This window comes from Syngnathus floridae, chromosome 7, assembly GCF_059516105.1.
Source record: "Syngnathus floridae isolate MCC-2025c chromosome 7, RoL_Sflo_1.0, whole genome shotgun sequence".
In the NCBI taxonomy this organism is placed as follows: Eukaryota; Metazoa; Chordata; class Actinopteri; order Syngnathiformes; family Syngnathidae; genus Syngnathus; species Syngnathus floridae.
In genome coordinates this window covers 15118154-15131191 of record NC_142419.1, presented here as the reverse complement: position 1 = coordinate 15131191, position 13038 = coordinate 15118154, and the positions used below count along the sequence as shown (strand labels likewise).

The window sequence follows — 13038 nt, the reverse complement described above, 5'->3', positions numbered from 1 at the left end:
CCAGATGCTGATCTCATCTCTCTCTTTTTACAGTCCATGGCAGAGCAACTGGCTGAAAACTACCACAACACGTGGGGCCGGAAGAAGAAGCTGGAGCTTCAGTCTAAAGGTGAGTGAGGTTTTTCCGTCACCAATGGAAAGTTGCTGAGGGACGTCTCCTTCCAGGTGGCGGCACGCATCCTCTGCTGGTGCCTTACGACACCTTGACGGCTAAGGAGAAGGCCAGAGACCGAGAAAAAGCACAGGATGTCCTCAAGTTCCTCCAACTCAACGGATACGCCGTCACCAGGTTGGTGTTAAAATGTTTCCCGCCTATGACATGACATCATAGTAATGCAAGTAATGCAAATGTACTCAGTCACAATAAATATTAGGAGTGATATCCTTTTTCATTCATCAAACCACACCTTTTTTTTTACATCTATTTAATAGATATAAATATTAATAAAACGAGTATAATTATAACTAAATATATAATTAATATATTAATTAATATATAAACGTATTATTATATAATTTTATGATTAATTATTATATAGTATTGGTAACAATATTAATATTTATATAATATATAATTATATATCAATATATTCTATATATATAAATATACTATAATTAAAATTAATATAATTAATAAAACTATATATATTTCTTTTTTTTCTCTCCCTGCTTTCTCCACGTCAGGGGCATGAAGGACATGGAGCAGGACATCTCATCCATCGAGAAGCGCTTTGCTTACGGCTTCCTCCAGAAGCTTCTCAAATGGATGGACATTGCCCAGGAGTTCATCGCTCATCTGGGTGAGCGAGACACAACTTCACCACCTGAACCTTGAGGTCACATTGGTTCACGATGTTTCTTTCCACAGAGGCCGTGGTTAGCAGTGGGCGAGTGGAGAAGTCACCACATGAGCAAGAAATCAAATTTTTTGCCAAGGTGCGGCAAAGAAATGTGACTTTATAAGCAGTGGTTGTCAAACCTGGGTTCGTGGGCCCTTGCTTGGCCCCCACTTAGCTCCGCCCCTGCCTGCTGGACCAGAAGGTCACACAGGCCGTATCGGACTAATTAGATTTTTTGCCCACAGATTCTCTTGCCACTTGTGAATCAGTACTTCAAGAACCACTGCCTCTACTTCCTCTCCACCCCTGCTAAAGTTCTGGGAAGTGGAGGACATTCCTCCAACAAGGAGAAGGAAATGATCGCAAGGTGGAGCTCAATTTTCATTTTTAAATATCTATCTAATATTTCAAGCAACTGGTGTGTGATGCGTCTGTCCTCTGCCCTCTCGCCCCTCCCAATGTCGGCTTTCCACGTCACCTCAACCATCTTTCCTTCCCCGGTTGTCTCCTCATCGTCCTCTTCCTCTTATTTTCTCCTCCGTGTCAGTATCTTCTGTAAGTTGGCTGCTTTGGTGAGGCACAGAGTTTCTCTTTTTGGTAAGCGATCTGCACGGCGCGAGTGTGTCTGTCCTCCTCCGCATCTTCCTTTTTTCCGTTTTCTTTGCCCTCTCGTGCTCTCATCTAACACAAGTCTTTGTTTTTTTTTTGTTTTCCCCACTAACAGCCTGAGTGTGATTTGAATGTGAGTTCGTCACAATGTTGTTGCGATGCCAATTATGATATTTGGCAGAATAAAATGCAGATAGTTGATTAACTGGCCAATTAAAAAAATATTTACTGCATTTTTTTGTTGATTAATTGCTTATCAGCTATATTCTGCCAAATTTTGAAATTGGTGGTCTAAAAAAAAAAAAAAACATATCAATGCAAAAATAAATCGTGAAATATATATTTTTTAATTGTTTATTTTAATTGAATGATTTTGCAAATTTTTCTTATAGGAATTGACTAGCAAGCTGCATCCTGAAAAAAAATATTTTAAAAAAGTAGCGCACGAAATTTTGGTAAATTTGCTAAATCACAGGAGTGGAAAAAATATTTTTTAAAACTAAAGTACCCTTGACCTCCTTCTAGGAACGGATGCAAGTGCCATTGTCAACTGCCTTCACATTCTGTCCCGCTCGCTGGATGCCAGGTGCGTTTCGTCCTGACGTCTTCAATGTATGCTTCCAGTTCTGGGAAAAAAAATATTTTTTTTTGTGGGTCGCCCTCTCAGGACCGTAATGAAGTCAGGGCCCGAGATCGTCAAGGCCGGCTTGCGTCAGTTCTTTGAGAGTGCCGCCGACGACATTGAGAAGATGGTGGAGAATCTCAAGCTGGGCAAGGTTTCCAGCCGCAACCAGGTCAGAAGCCGACCTGATAATCGGGTCATCAAAAACGACTCAACTGAACCTTGCCGCTTGTCGTAGGTGAAAGGCGTGGCCCAAAACATCAACTACACCACCAACGCTCTCCTCCCCGTCCTCACGTCGCTCTTCGACCACATCGCTCAGCACCAGTTTGGAGACGACGTCATGAGTGAGTCTGGGTCCGCTAATAGTCCTCACGCCATATGTTTGTTAGCACCCCAGAGTAAGACTATTGCTTTCCTTCTCCTCAGTGGACGACTTGCAAATCTCCTGTTATCGGATCATGTGCAGCATCTACTCGTTGGGCACGGTCAAGACGCCGCATGTGGAGAAGTAAGTAACCTTCATCTTCACCCCCCCCCCCTTCAAGATATTCATTATCCTCCCTTCCTCGCCCCCCCCTCCCGTGCAGACAGCGTCCTGCTCTTGGCGAATGTTTGGCACACTTGGCAGCCGCCATGCCCGTCGCCTTCCTTGAGCCCGAGCTGAATGAGTTCAATGCTTTTTCAGTTTACACCACCAAGACGCCCCGAGAAAGAACCAGTGAGTCCAAAGTTCAATTTCATAAAGTTGGTTTGCCCAAAAAAAAAAATAACATCCAATTTTTTTTTCTTCTTCAGTTCTTGGCCTCCCTAGCCAAGTGCAGGAGCTGTGTCCCGACATCCCCGAGCTAGACATCCTCATGAAGGAGATCTACGACCTGGCCGAGTCGGGGGCGCGCTACACGGAAATGCCCCATGTGATCGAGATCACGCTGCCCATGCTGTGCAATTACCTACCACGCTGGTGGGAGAGGGGCCTGGAGAACTTCCCCGATCTGGAGGGCCAGATCTGCACCGCCGTCACCTCGGAGCACCTCAACCAGCTCCTGGGTAGCATCATGAAGATCGTGGTCAACAACCTGGGCATCGACGAGGCCTCCTGGATGAAGAGGTTGGCAGGTCAGTGGCAGCCATCTTGAAATGTCTTTTGAAATCCGAGAAGAGAGCGAGATGTTCGATCTGGTCGGCAGTGTTCGCCCAGCCCATCGTGAGCCGGGCCAAGCCGGAGATGCTCAAGTCCCACTTCATCCCCACCATGGAGAAACTGAAGAAGCGCTCAGGCAAGGTGGTGGCCGAGGAGGACCATCTGCGTATGGAAGGCAAGACGGAGGTGGACAGCGAGAACGGGACCATCCGGGACGAGTTTGCCGTGCTGTGCCGCGACCTTTACGCCCTCTACCCTTTGCTCATCCGCTACGTGGACAACAACAGGTAGACGAGCCCATGTTCCGAAATGTTGCAAAGAGGAGCCGGCGAGGTTCCCGTGTTGTCATCACGCTTCGTCCACAGGGCGAGGTGGCTAACGTGTCCCGATCCCGACGCTGAGGAGCTCTTTAGGATGGTGGGCGAGGTCTTCATTTTTTGGTCCAAATCCCACGTGAGTTTTTCTTTTGTGATCTTCTGTCAGTCCCAAACTTGTGAGGTGAGCCAATCACGTGCGAGCGTGACACTCGTGCGGTTCCTACCCCTTGCAGAATTTCAAACGCGAGGAGCAGAACTTTGTGGTGATGAACGAGATCAACAACATGTCCTTCCTCACCGCCGATAGTAAGAGCAAGATGAGCAAGGTGAGAGAGGACACACACACAAACACACAACCTCATGTCCACAGCCATCAACTTTTATTCACCATTAATATGGATTTACACTATATGGGTGTCCCACAAATCCCAAATGTAATTTATTTTATATTTATATTATTTATGTATTATATTATTACTATATTTATATATAATTGTATAGATTTTATATTATTTATATAATTATTTTATATTTGTTTTACTTCTAAGTTTGAATTTTTGTTGAACACTGAATAGAATGAGAACCTGGTACGCTTAAATTGGATTTAAAGGAGACACTTGAGCGCCGTCTAGTGTAGTCGATCAATATGGAAGGAAAATTGAAGTGAAGTAATGTGGCCATTACCTTCATTAAAGAAACAAAATGGCCGCGTTTGTGTTATTGTGAACATACGTGCTGAGCTTGGTCATTATTGGACACGCGCAGTGTAAATCCAGGCCAACATTTCATTCACTCCATTTGTAAAATAACGCATTAAGGAACTAATCTCTGATCAACTAACTAACATTTGCAGACGCTGCAAAACGTACAAAACATACTCATGTCAGCCTCGTGTGTCTTTTCCTCTGTTTGGTTATTTGAAACCGAACCAGCCACAACCGACAGTGCAGCCGGAAAACATCGACATTGCTCCCTCCGCCATGTAATTGCTTATAGTGGCCACAAGAGAGCGCCAAAGCAATTTGTCTTGTCTTAAAGAAGCTCCTCAACTCACATCAACATGGCTCTACTATGCCTTTCATTCATCGTCATTATGGTGTGTTGGGTAGATTTCTTTAAGGGATAAATGGATTCAAATAATATAAATGTGAAATAAATTGAATCAAAATAATAAATCACTCAATAAATAAATGCAAATCAAAATAAATAAATCTATAAATAAATCACTCAATAAATAAATAAATACAATTTAAATAAATAAATAAAAATAAAAATATATAATCTGGAACCTAGCAAATGGGTGAGATACAGTGTGAATATTTTCCAGCTGCACTGTAACTCTTGAGCCGCGATTGATACGGCAAACTCCCAGGAGCGTTGTTCAGAGGCACTTTGTGGTGGTTGAGGCCAGACGCTGGCGTGTGGCTAACTGTGCTCTCTCCTTGTATCCTGGGTCGGGGTCGGACGGCGGGCCGCTAGGCCGGAGACGGAGAGGTTAGACTGTGTTTGTGCACGAGCGCTGGGCTGACCGCATGGGCACCTCCTGGCTTTAAGCCAGGCTTCTCGTCACGCTTCCTGGATCGCAAAAAAAATCACAATTTGATTATCTTCCAAAATTGTTCAGCCCTAGTCAGTGTGTGCGTGTTTGTGTGTTAGCGAGCCGGGGTCGGCAGTGGCTTGATGAAATTTCTGCGCTGTTGTAGACTGTAGTGGCGTGACGGGTGCAATGGCGCTCGGCTTAGCAGTTTCACGCCATTTTGAAACGTGATCGCCTGCAGCCGAGCGCCATCCTCCCACTTTGTTTGATTCATAAAAACGTTTGTTTGTAGATAGTTGTGGTGGGATGGGGGGTGACGTTGGGTTTCGAGTCACCTGCGTTGTTACTATTCCAGGGGTGTCCAAACTTTTCCTCTAAGGCCCGCATGAAAAAAAAAAAAAAAAGCATGAATGCGGAGTACAGGACTGCAGTGCCAGGCTGAGTCAAATGTTGTTTTGAGCATCGGGGAACTTTGGACACCCCTGTTGTGTTTGCACCGAAAAGCCGCATTCTCCTCCTTTGCTGTCACCGATGGATCTGCGCAAGCTAGACACGTCAACGGGATTTAAATGCTAGCGACGGTAGCAGGTAGCCTCCAATACACTTACTAACCGGACCCCCTCTCCCCCCTTTCACGTCTAATTCATTGACACTATTAAACTCGATCAACCATTGATTATGTGTTTGCGTGAGAAGAGCTCCTCGATCCCGGAGCCAAAGCCAGAACCTCGTGTGTGTGCGGGGTGTCCGGAAAGTATTAACAGCGCTTCACTTTTTCCATAATCTTATCACAAAATGGCTGACAGTGAACCCCCGTTTATTGCGGGGGATTCGTTTGAGACCCATTTTCTAAAGCTATACATACAGTTCTTGTTCTGTCAAGGGATTTTTATATTTTAAATTATGAATATAGTGAAGCACCGAGAATATTTTCCAGATGCAATCCGTGCGTGCGACTAACGGCGAGGTTGCATTTAGCCCGACCGAATCTTACGTGGACAAGAAAGTGTGCTTGTTGCTCTGAGGAACGCCATTTCTATTTCCTGTTGAGTCATTTTGTGCGCATGCCGTGTCACTGCGCATGATGTGCATCTGGCCATCACATTGCATATGTTTCTTGTTCCCTTTTCAAGCCTTGCCACTGATAGATCGTATTTGGTGAAATTTTATATGGTGGACCCTTTTCATGTGATGTCAGACTACTCAAGGCAATTGTAGAATCAAAACAGCACGTTCAAATCAAATTTTTTTATGCATTTGGTAAGCTAAAGAAACCATGCCTATCATCTTTGTTCATGTATAGTGGTTCTAAAAAGTCTACACACCCGTTTTCAAATGCCAATCTTCTGTGTTTAAAAAACAAAAACTTTCCCCCCCATTAATGTGACCCACAACCTTCAAATTCAGTTGCAAACCTAAAACTTTACAAGCGGGGAGGTAAAAATAGTAAACGATAATGCAGTTGCAAAAGTATACACACCCCAATGGCTAGTAGTGGCTGTGCAATTGAGCAAAATTGGTATGACATGACTGAAAAGCGTCTACAGCGAGCACAGTTGAGAGGCGGGAGTGAACGTTTCTTTTTGTTACCCCTTCTAGTCCGGAGGCTCCGAGCAGGAGCGTACCAAGAAGAAGCGGCGGGGGGACCGCTACTCGGTGCAAACCTCGCTCATCGTGGCGGCGCTGAAGAAGATGCTCCCCATTGGCCTCAACATGTGCTCACCCGCCGATCAGGAGCTCATCAACTTAGCCAAAATCAGATACTCGCTGGTACTGTCACACGTGGAATGTTTGATGGCTCCGTTATCAGGTGGTGGAAATAATGACATGAAAACTTTCTCTTGTAGAAAGATACTGATGAAGAAGTGAGGGAGTTTTTACACAACAATTTTCATCTCCAAGGCAAAGTAAGTCAGTTATTGTCTACGGCAGGGGGTTTTCAACTGGTTTTCACCACCATTATAACCAAGAAGCAACTCGGGGACCACTGCTTTGGCCTGCAATGCCGTCTTGGACCACTAGAGGGCCACAGACTACCTACCGGTTGACAATCCCTGGTTTATGGTATACACATAAAGGTTGCGAAATGTGCAACTTGCAGGTGGAGGACCCGGCCATGCGTTGGCAGATGTCCCTCTACAAGGAGATGTCTGGAAAGGCGGAAGATGCTGAGGACCAAGAGAAGGTGGTCAAAAGGGTTCAAGAGGTGTCTGCTGTCCTCTACCACATTGAAGTGGTGAGTACCAAGATTAGAAAACGTCTAGTGGGTAGATATGCGTGAAGGAAAGCCTCGCTCTTCGTCTTCTAGACAGAGCATCCCTTCAAGTCCAAGAAGATGGTGTGGCACAAGTTGTTGTCCAAACAGCGGCGAAGAGCCGTGGTGGCCTGCTTCAGGATGACGCCCCTCTACAACATCCCCACGTAATTATTCCCCGACGATGATCACTGTCATTTCCGGGCTCGGCAAAATATTTTCTCCGCAGGCACCGAGCCACCAACATGTTTCTGGACGCCTACAAGCGCAACTGGCTGGAGACGGAGGGCTACTCCTTCGAGGACAAGATGATTGACGACTTATCGGTCTGTCCTCTTCCCCTTCTCGCCGTCTTTTCAAATAAACAGAACGTGAAGGTCTAACCCGTGTGTCCGTTTGATAGAAAGCCCTGGAGGAAGAGGAGGAGGAGGAAGAAGAGACGGAGACCAAGCCCGACCCGCTTCATCAGCTCATCCTGCATTTCAGCCGAACCGCTCTCACCGAGAAAACGTAAGAGCGGCACGGCTACTTCTTCTCATCCTCTTTTGAACTAAGACTCAATGATTTTTTTTTTTTTCTCCACCGCAGAAAACTGGATGTCGACCACCTCTATATGTCGTACGCTGACATCATGGCAAAGGTATGCAGAAAATCCAAAGAGTATCACGGCGCGTCTTTTCTCACCTTATTCCCGTTTTGGTCTCGTTGCAGAGTTGCCATATGGGTGAGGATGACGAGGAGGGAGAACAGGAGGGGGAGGAGCCATCCTTTGAGGTGCGGCAGACAGAGATGGTATGGGGGGACCAGGGGAAGGGGAGACAGGGGAGTCAGCGCAGAAGCAGCTCCCCGTGCCACCAGTGACCATACGGCATCAACACACTCGCACCCGCCCCCCCCAAACCCAGCACACCCCACAACAAACATTCGTCTTTTTTTTTGTTATTATTATTTTTTTAATCTTCGTGTGGTCTCTCTCACAACATATCCTGCGATGGCGGACTGAGCTGTGCATGTCTTTGATGGATTCGGAACATCGCAGAGTTTTTATTTCCATCCCCCAAGTGGATCTCCCTGGCCCGACTCACCCCCTCCCCTACCCCTTTTACTCACCACCTTATTGGAACGTGTCTTACTTGATAACTGGGAAACTAACCGTGATATTGGTTTGATTTTGTTTGTCCCCCTATTCCAAAAATCAGCCTTTGTGATTGGATAATTGCATTTCAAATGATTTTTAGTTCATTGCATTGTTCAACCCTCGTGCATGGTCCCGCACACACTTCAGATTTTGTAATTGGAAAATAGATTCGGGACATTTACAAGCAGGCAGGTGTGTGATAGGGAGGGACAAGATGGAAGTTGGGTGGGAGTGTGGGTGGGTTGTTGGATAAATGAGTCGTGTGTTCCAGACTAGTCATGTGATTGACAATAGCTGCATTTGAATAATAGCACACAGGGATGCCTTGAAATACGAGTAACACGACACAACTAGCATAGCTGCTGTTAAAATTCATTCAGGCCAAGTCCTTAACAACAAGAAAAAAAAAAAACTATTATGATTGTTATGCTAATATTGCAGCCTGATTTATACTGCCCCCATCTGGTCATAGTGTGCATAGCAGAAGGCACACATTACTATCTCAAGGCACCGCTGTACGTTAGGGCTGCTTTGAAATATGACGCAACAATGTTTTGAACTACCATATTTCCGCATATTGTGGCACAGGATCTTATTTTTTATTAGATTTATTTCATATATGACAGCCCTTTATTGGAGGTACAGCCACTATTTGAGGAACTATGGTACGTTGACAGTACATCCAATTGACCTTAACGAGTTAAGAGGACTCATTGGCTCATTTTTAACATTGAAGCACAATCATCAGATTTGACACAATGTCCCTTTTACTCCGCCAACGCTAATGAATGGTACGAATGTTGCACTAGCTTAAGTTGCATGCTGGAAATGAGTGTGCAGTATGTTGGGTGCTGCTTGGAGCTTGTGGAAGTTATCAAGCTGCTGGGATAGCTTCCGAAACTAATGCACACAGTAGAAGCGAGTGTGTGTGGAGGGGGGGTGGTGCAATCTGCGTGGGCGTGGTTACAACCGCTTCCCTCCTGCTCTCCTCCCCATCAGGAAAAGGAGATGGAGAAGCAGAGGCTCCTCTACCAGCAGTCCCGCCTGCATGGCCGCGGGGCCGCCGAGATGGTTCTGCAGATGATCAGCGCCTGCAAAGGTGGGCTGCCTCCACATACAGTGGCGGTGCTAAGGGGGGGACGTGGGGGCACTGAAAAAAGTTAAATGTGTGGGCATGCAACTAAGCCAGTTTGTTCCAGGTGAACCGGGAGTCATGGTTTCTTCCACTCTCAAACTGGGAATCTCCATCCTCAATGGAGGCAACTGCGACGTGCAGCAGGTCAGTCGATGCCTAGCAAGCAGTCACGCTGCTCTGACCTGTTTTTTTTTTTTAAATCCAAAAATGCAACATCATAATAGAAAATCAATGCTGTTATGGCATATCATAGTTTTTGATTTTTTGCCTCCATGCAGAGAATGCTGGACTACCTGAAGGACAAAAAGGACGTGGGCTTCTTCCTGAGCGTTCAAGCTCTGATGCAAAGCTGCAGGTCTCCAACACATCCATGTTACTTTGAATATTTGTCGGGGTTCTCAGATGTGAAATTGATAAGTTGCAGCTTCATCAAAAAGCCCTCGCTGGAATGTGTTGCTAACCAAAACAGCAGCACAAATATGGCAGATTTTTGTTTGACTGTGTGTGCTTTGTGAGCAGTGTTTTGGACCTGAATGCTTTCGAGAGACAGAACAAGGCTGAAGGACTTGGAATGGTGTCAGAAGAGGGCACCAGTGAGTACATTCCACACGTGCACGAAAAATGACTTATGAAGGAAATATCACTCGGTGAGAATTCTCCGAGGTCTATGCACTCACCGCATCTCTTGTCTTCTCTCTCCTCCCGTCGGCGCTGTCAGACAAGAAGCTTGAACGTGGTAAATGAGCGTCGCTAGTTTTTTTGCATGCTAGCCAATATTCTTTTCTCTCAAATCTGAGTCATTCAAGCAAATGCTCAAAAGTCACTCAACGTGGTGTGTTCACTTGCATCCAATTTGTCCGTTTAGATGAGAAAGTGATGGCGGATGACGAGTTTACGTGCGACCTCTTCCGCTTCCTGCAACTGCTCTGTGAGGGTCACAATAACGGTGAGTCAACTTCTTGTCCAAATTCTGGATTGGAACTATTTAAACACAGTTACCAGTTCCAATGTAATGTTTTTTTTTATTATGATATTCATTTTTAATTGATTATTTCTATGGTCTTTTTGACACCTTTGACAAAATTGCATGTAAATGACTCCGAAAAACACAAAGTCAATAAATAAATCCATCTAAAGGTCATCTCCTGTCATTCACTAGACTTCCAGAACTACCTGAGGACCCAGACCGGCAGCACCACCACCATTAATGTCATCATTTGCACGGTGGACTACCTGCTACGACTTCAGGTGAGCAGCCTGGATTAAGTTTTCTAAAATTCCCCCAAGTGGTAATTTTTTTTAAGTGTGGGTAAAAAATAAATAATAAAAAAATAATTTAATTTAATTTTAAAAAATCTAAAAAATTGTCTTGGTGTAATGAAAAAATTGTCGTCGGGCAGGAATCCATCAGTGACTTCTACTGGTACTACTCGGGCAAGGACATCATGGACGAGCCCGGCAAGAGGAACTTCTCCAAAGCCATGACTGTGGCCAAGCAAGTCTTCAACAGCTTAACCGAGTACATCCAGGTGACAAACATTCGTTGGTTGCAAGTAACAACGTACAAAAATGTTGCCCCTCTACTTAAGCAAAGTATGCAAATTCCTTTTTCCTTTTTTTTTTTTTTTATTGAAGGCAGGTGTGTGTACTACTTTTGCCACAAGAGGTCAAAGTTCAAAAGTTGCGTTTTGTCTTTCAGGGTCCGTGCACGGGTAACCAGCAATCGTTGGCGCACAGCAGGCTGTGGGACGCCGTGGTGGGCTTCCTCCACGTCTTTGCTCACATGATGATGAAGCTGGCTCAGGTGAGACACATCATGTATTCTTTTTCCTAATAACTCCGGACCCAGGATCGTTTTTGGAGGAACCTTTGGAAGGACCTGGTGTCTTCATCTCCAAAGAATATTTTCTCGACTATTTCTTCTTCTCCGTGTTTCGGCTTCTCCTCAGGACTCGAGTCAAATCGGGCTGTTGAAGGAACTGTTGGATCTGCAGAAGGACATGGTGGTGATGCTTCTCTCTCTTCTGGAAGGTAAGAATTTTACGGAAAAGAGTCAATGAAAGCACGTTGGCCTCTCCTCTGCGCTCCTTCCAGGCAACGTTGTGAACGGGACCATCGCCAAGCAGATGGTGGACATGCTGGTGGAGTCCTCCAGCAACGTGGAGATGATCCTCAAGTTCTTCGACATGTTCCTCAAGCTGAAGGACATCGTCGCATCCGACGCCTTCCGCGACTACGTCAGCGACCCGCGAGGGCTCATCTCCAAGAAGGACTTCTCCAAGGCCATGGACAGCCAGAAGCAGTACTCGCCCACGGAAATCCAGTTCCTCCTGTCCTGCTCGGAAGCCGACGAGAATGAAATGATCAACTTTGAGGAGTTCGCCGACCGCTTCCAGGAGCCGGCCAAGGACATCGGTTTCAACATCGCCGTCCTCCTCACCAACCTGTCGGAGCACGTGCCGCACGACACGCGGCTGCAGAACTTCCTGGAGCAGGCGGAGAGCGTGCTCAACTACTTCCGCCCCTTCCTGGGCCGCATCGAGATCATGGGCGCCAGCCGCAAGATCGAGCGAATCTACTTCGAGATCAGTGAGGCCAACCGCAACCAGTGGGAGATGCCGCAGGTGCGCGAGTCCAAGCGCCAGTTCATCTTCGACGTGGTCAACGAGGGTGGCGAGAGCGAAAAGATGGAGCTCTTTGTCAACTTCTGCGAGGACACCATCTTTGAAATGAACATCGCCGCCTCCATCTCCGAGCCCGAGGGAGACGGCGCCGAAGAGGAAGATGACGAGGAAGAGGAAGAAGAGGCGGCCAAAGAGGGCGACGGCGGCGAAGGCGAGGAAGGCAACGGCGAAACTCCGCCTCCGGAATCCGCCTCGGCCTTTGCCGACTTCCTGACCAGCGTGGTCAATTTCTTCAACATGTTCACCTTCCGTAACCTGCGGCGGCGTTACCGCAAGCTACGCAAGATGACAGTGAAGGAGATGGTGATCGGCCTGGCCACCTTCATCTACACCGTCCTCATGGGCGTCCTGATGTTCATCTACAGCATCTGCAAGGGCTTCTTCATGCTCATTTGGAAAGCGCTCTTCGGCGGAGGCCTGGTGGAAGGCGCCAAGAAGATGACGGTGACCGAGATCCTGGCCAGCATGCCGGACCCAACGCAAGACGAAGTTCACGGCGATCTGCCGCCCGAACCGGGAGCAAGAGAGATTCAAGATGCAGAAGGAGCAGCTGACTTGGATGCGGGAGGGGGCGAGGAGGAAGAGGAGGACGGCGAGGAACGGGAAGGAGGACGCCTGCCTGGTTTCAACGCCCCCGGCGGACTCGGAGACTTTGGGGAGACCACGCCGGAAGAACCGCCCACTCCTGAGGGCACGCCGCTGCTCAAGAGGAAACCGGTACGTCAATAGAACAACTTTATTCGTATGACCTAGTACATA

The 13038-nt window shown here is 46.7% G+C and overlaps 1 protein-coding gene across 6 annotated transcripts in view; it reads left to right on the top strand.

The window, feature by feature from the left end:
* The window catches only part of ryr1b (ryanodine receptor 1b (skeletal)), a 36841-nt gene that overhangs the window by 19758 nt on the left and 4045 nt on the right, over positions 1-13038 (top strand). For 2 of the 6 annotated variants that reach the window (XM_088380434.1, XM_088380429.1), the window contains 35 exons: positions 34-109; positions 166-289; positions 685-800; positions 869-936; positions 1085-1206; positions 1387-1436; positions 1974-2034; positions 2116-2242; positions 2309-2417; positions 2500-2581; positions 2661-2791; positions 2869-3189; positions 3261-3501; positions 3580-3667; positions 3765-3857; positions 5011-5025; positions 6668-6838; positions 6916-6975; positions 7170-7304; positions 7377-7489; positions 7552-7648; positions 7726-7832; positions 7911-7962; positions 8034-8096; positions 9460-9559; positions 9660-9739; positions 9874-9950; positions 10115-10188; positions 10314-10331; positions 10461-10541; positions 10755-10843; positions 10996-11124; positions 11295-11399; positions 11545-11626; positions 11690-12996. In XM_088380434.1, the coding sequence (XP_088236560.1) occupies positions 34-109; positions 166-289; positions 685-800; positions 869-936; positions 1085-1206; positions 1387-1436; positions 1974-2034; positions 2116-2242; positions 2309-2417; positions 2500-2581; positions 2661-2791; positions 2869-3189; positions 3261-3501; positions 3580-3667; positions 3765-3857; positions 5011-5025; positions 6668-6838; positions 6916-6975; positions 7170-7304; positions 7377-7489; positions 7552-7648; positions 7726-7832; positions 7911-7962; positions 8034-8096; positions 9460-9559; positions 9660-9739; positions 9874-9950; positions 10115-10188; positions 10314-10331; positions 10461-10541; positions 10755-10843; positions 10996-11124; positions 11295-11399; positions 11545-11626; positions 11690-12996 (4764 nt within the window). Of the gene's footprint in view, positions 1-33; positions 110-165; positions 290-684; positions 801-868; positions 937-1084; positions 1207-1386; positions 1437-1973; positions 2035-2115; positions 2243-2308; positions 2418-2499; positions 2582-2660; positions 2792-2868; positions 3190-3260; positions 3502-3579; positions 3668-3764; positions 3858-5010; positions 5026-6667; positions 6839-6915; positions 6976-7169; positions 7305-7376; positions 7490-7551; positions 7649-7725; positions 7833-7910; positions 7963-8033; positions 8115-9459; positions 9560-9659; positions 9740-9873; positions 9951-10114; positions 10189-10313; positions 10332-10460; positions 10542-10754; positions 10844-10995; positions 11125-11294; positions 11400-11544; positions 11627-11689; positions 12997-13038 lie in introns of all 6 variants that reach the window. The other 4 variants (XM_088380432.1, XM_088380428.1, XM_088380435.1 and 1 more) reach the window with 2 other exon arrangements.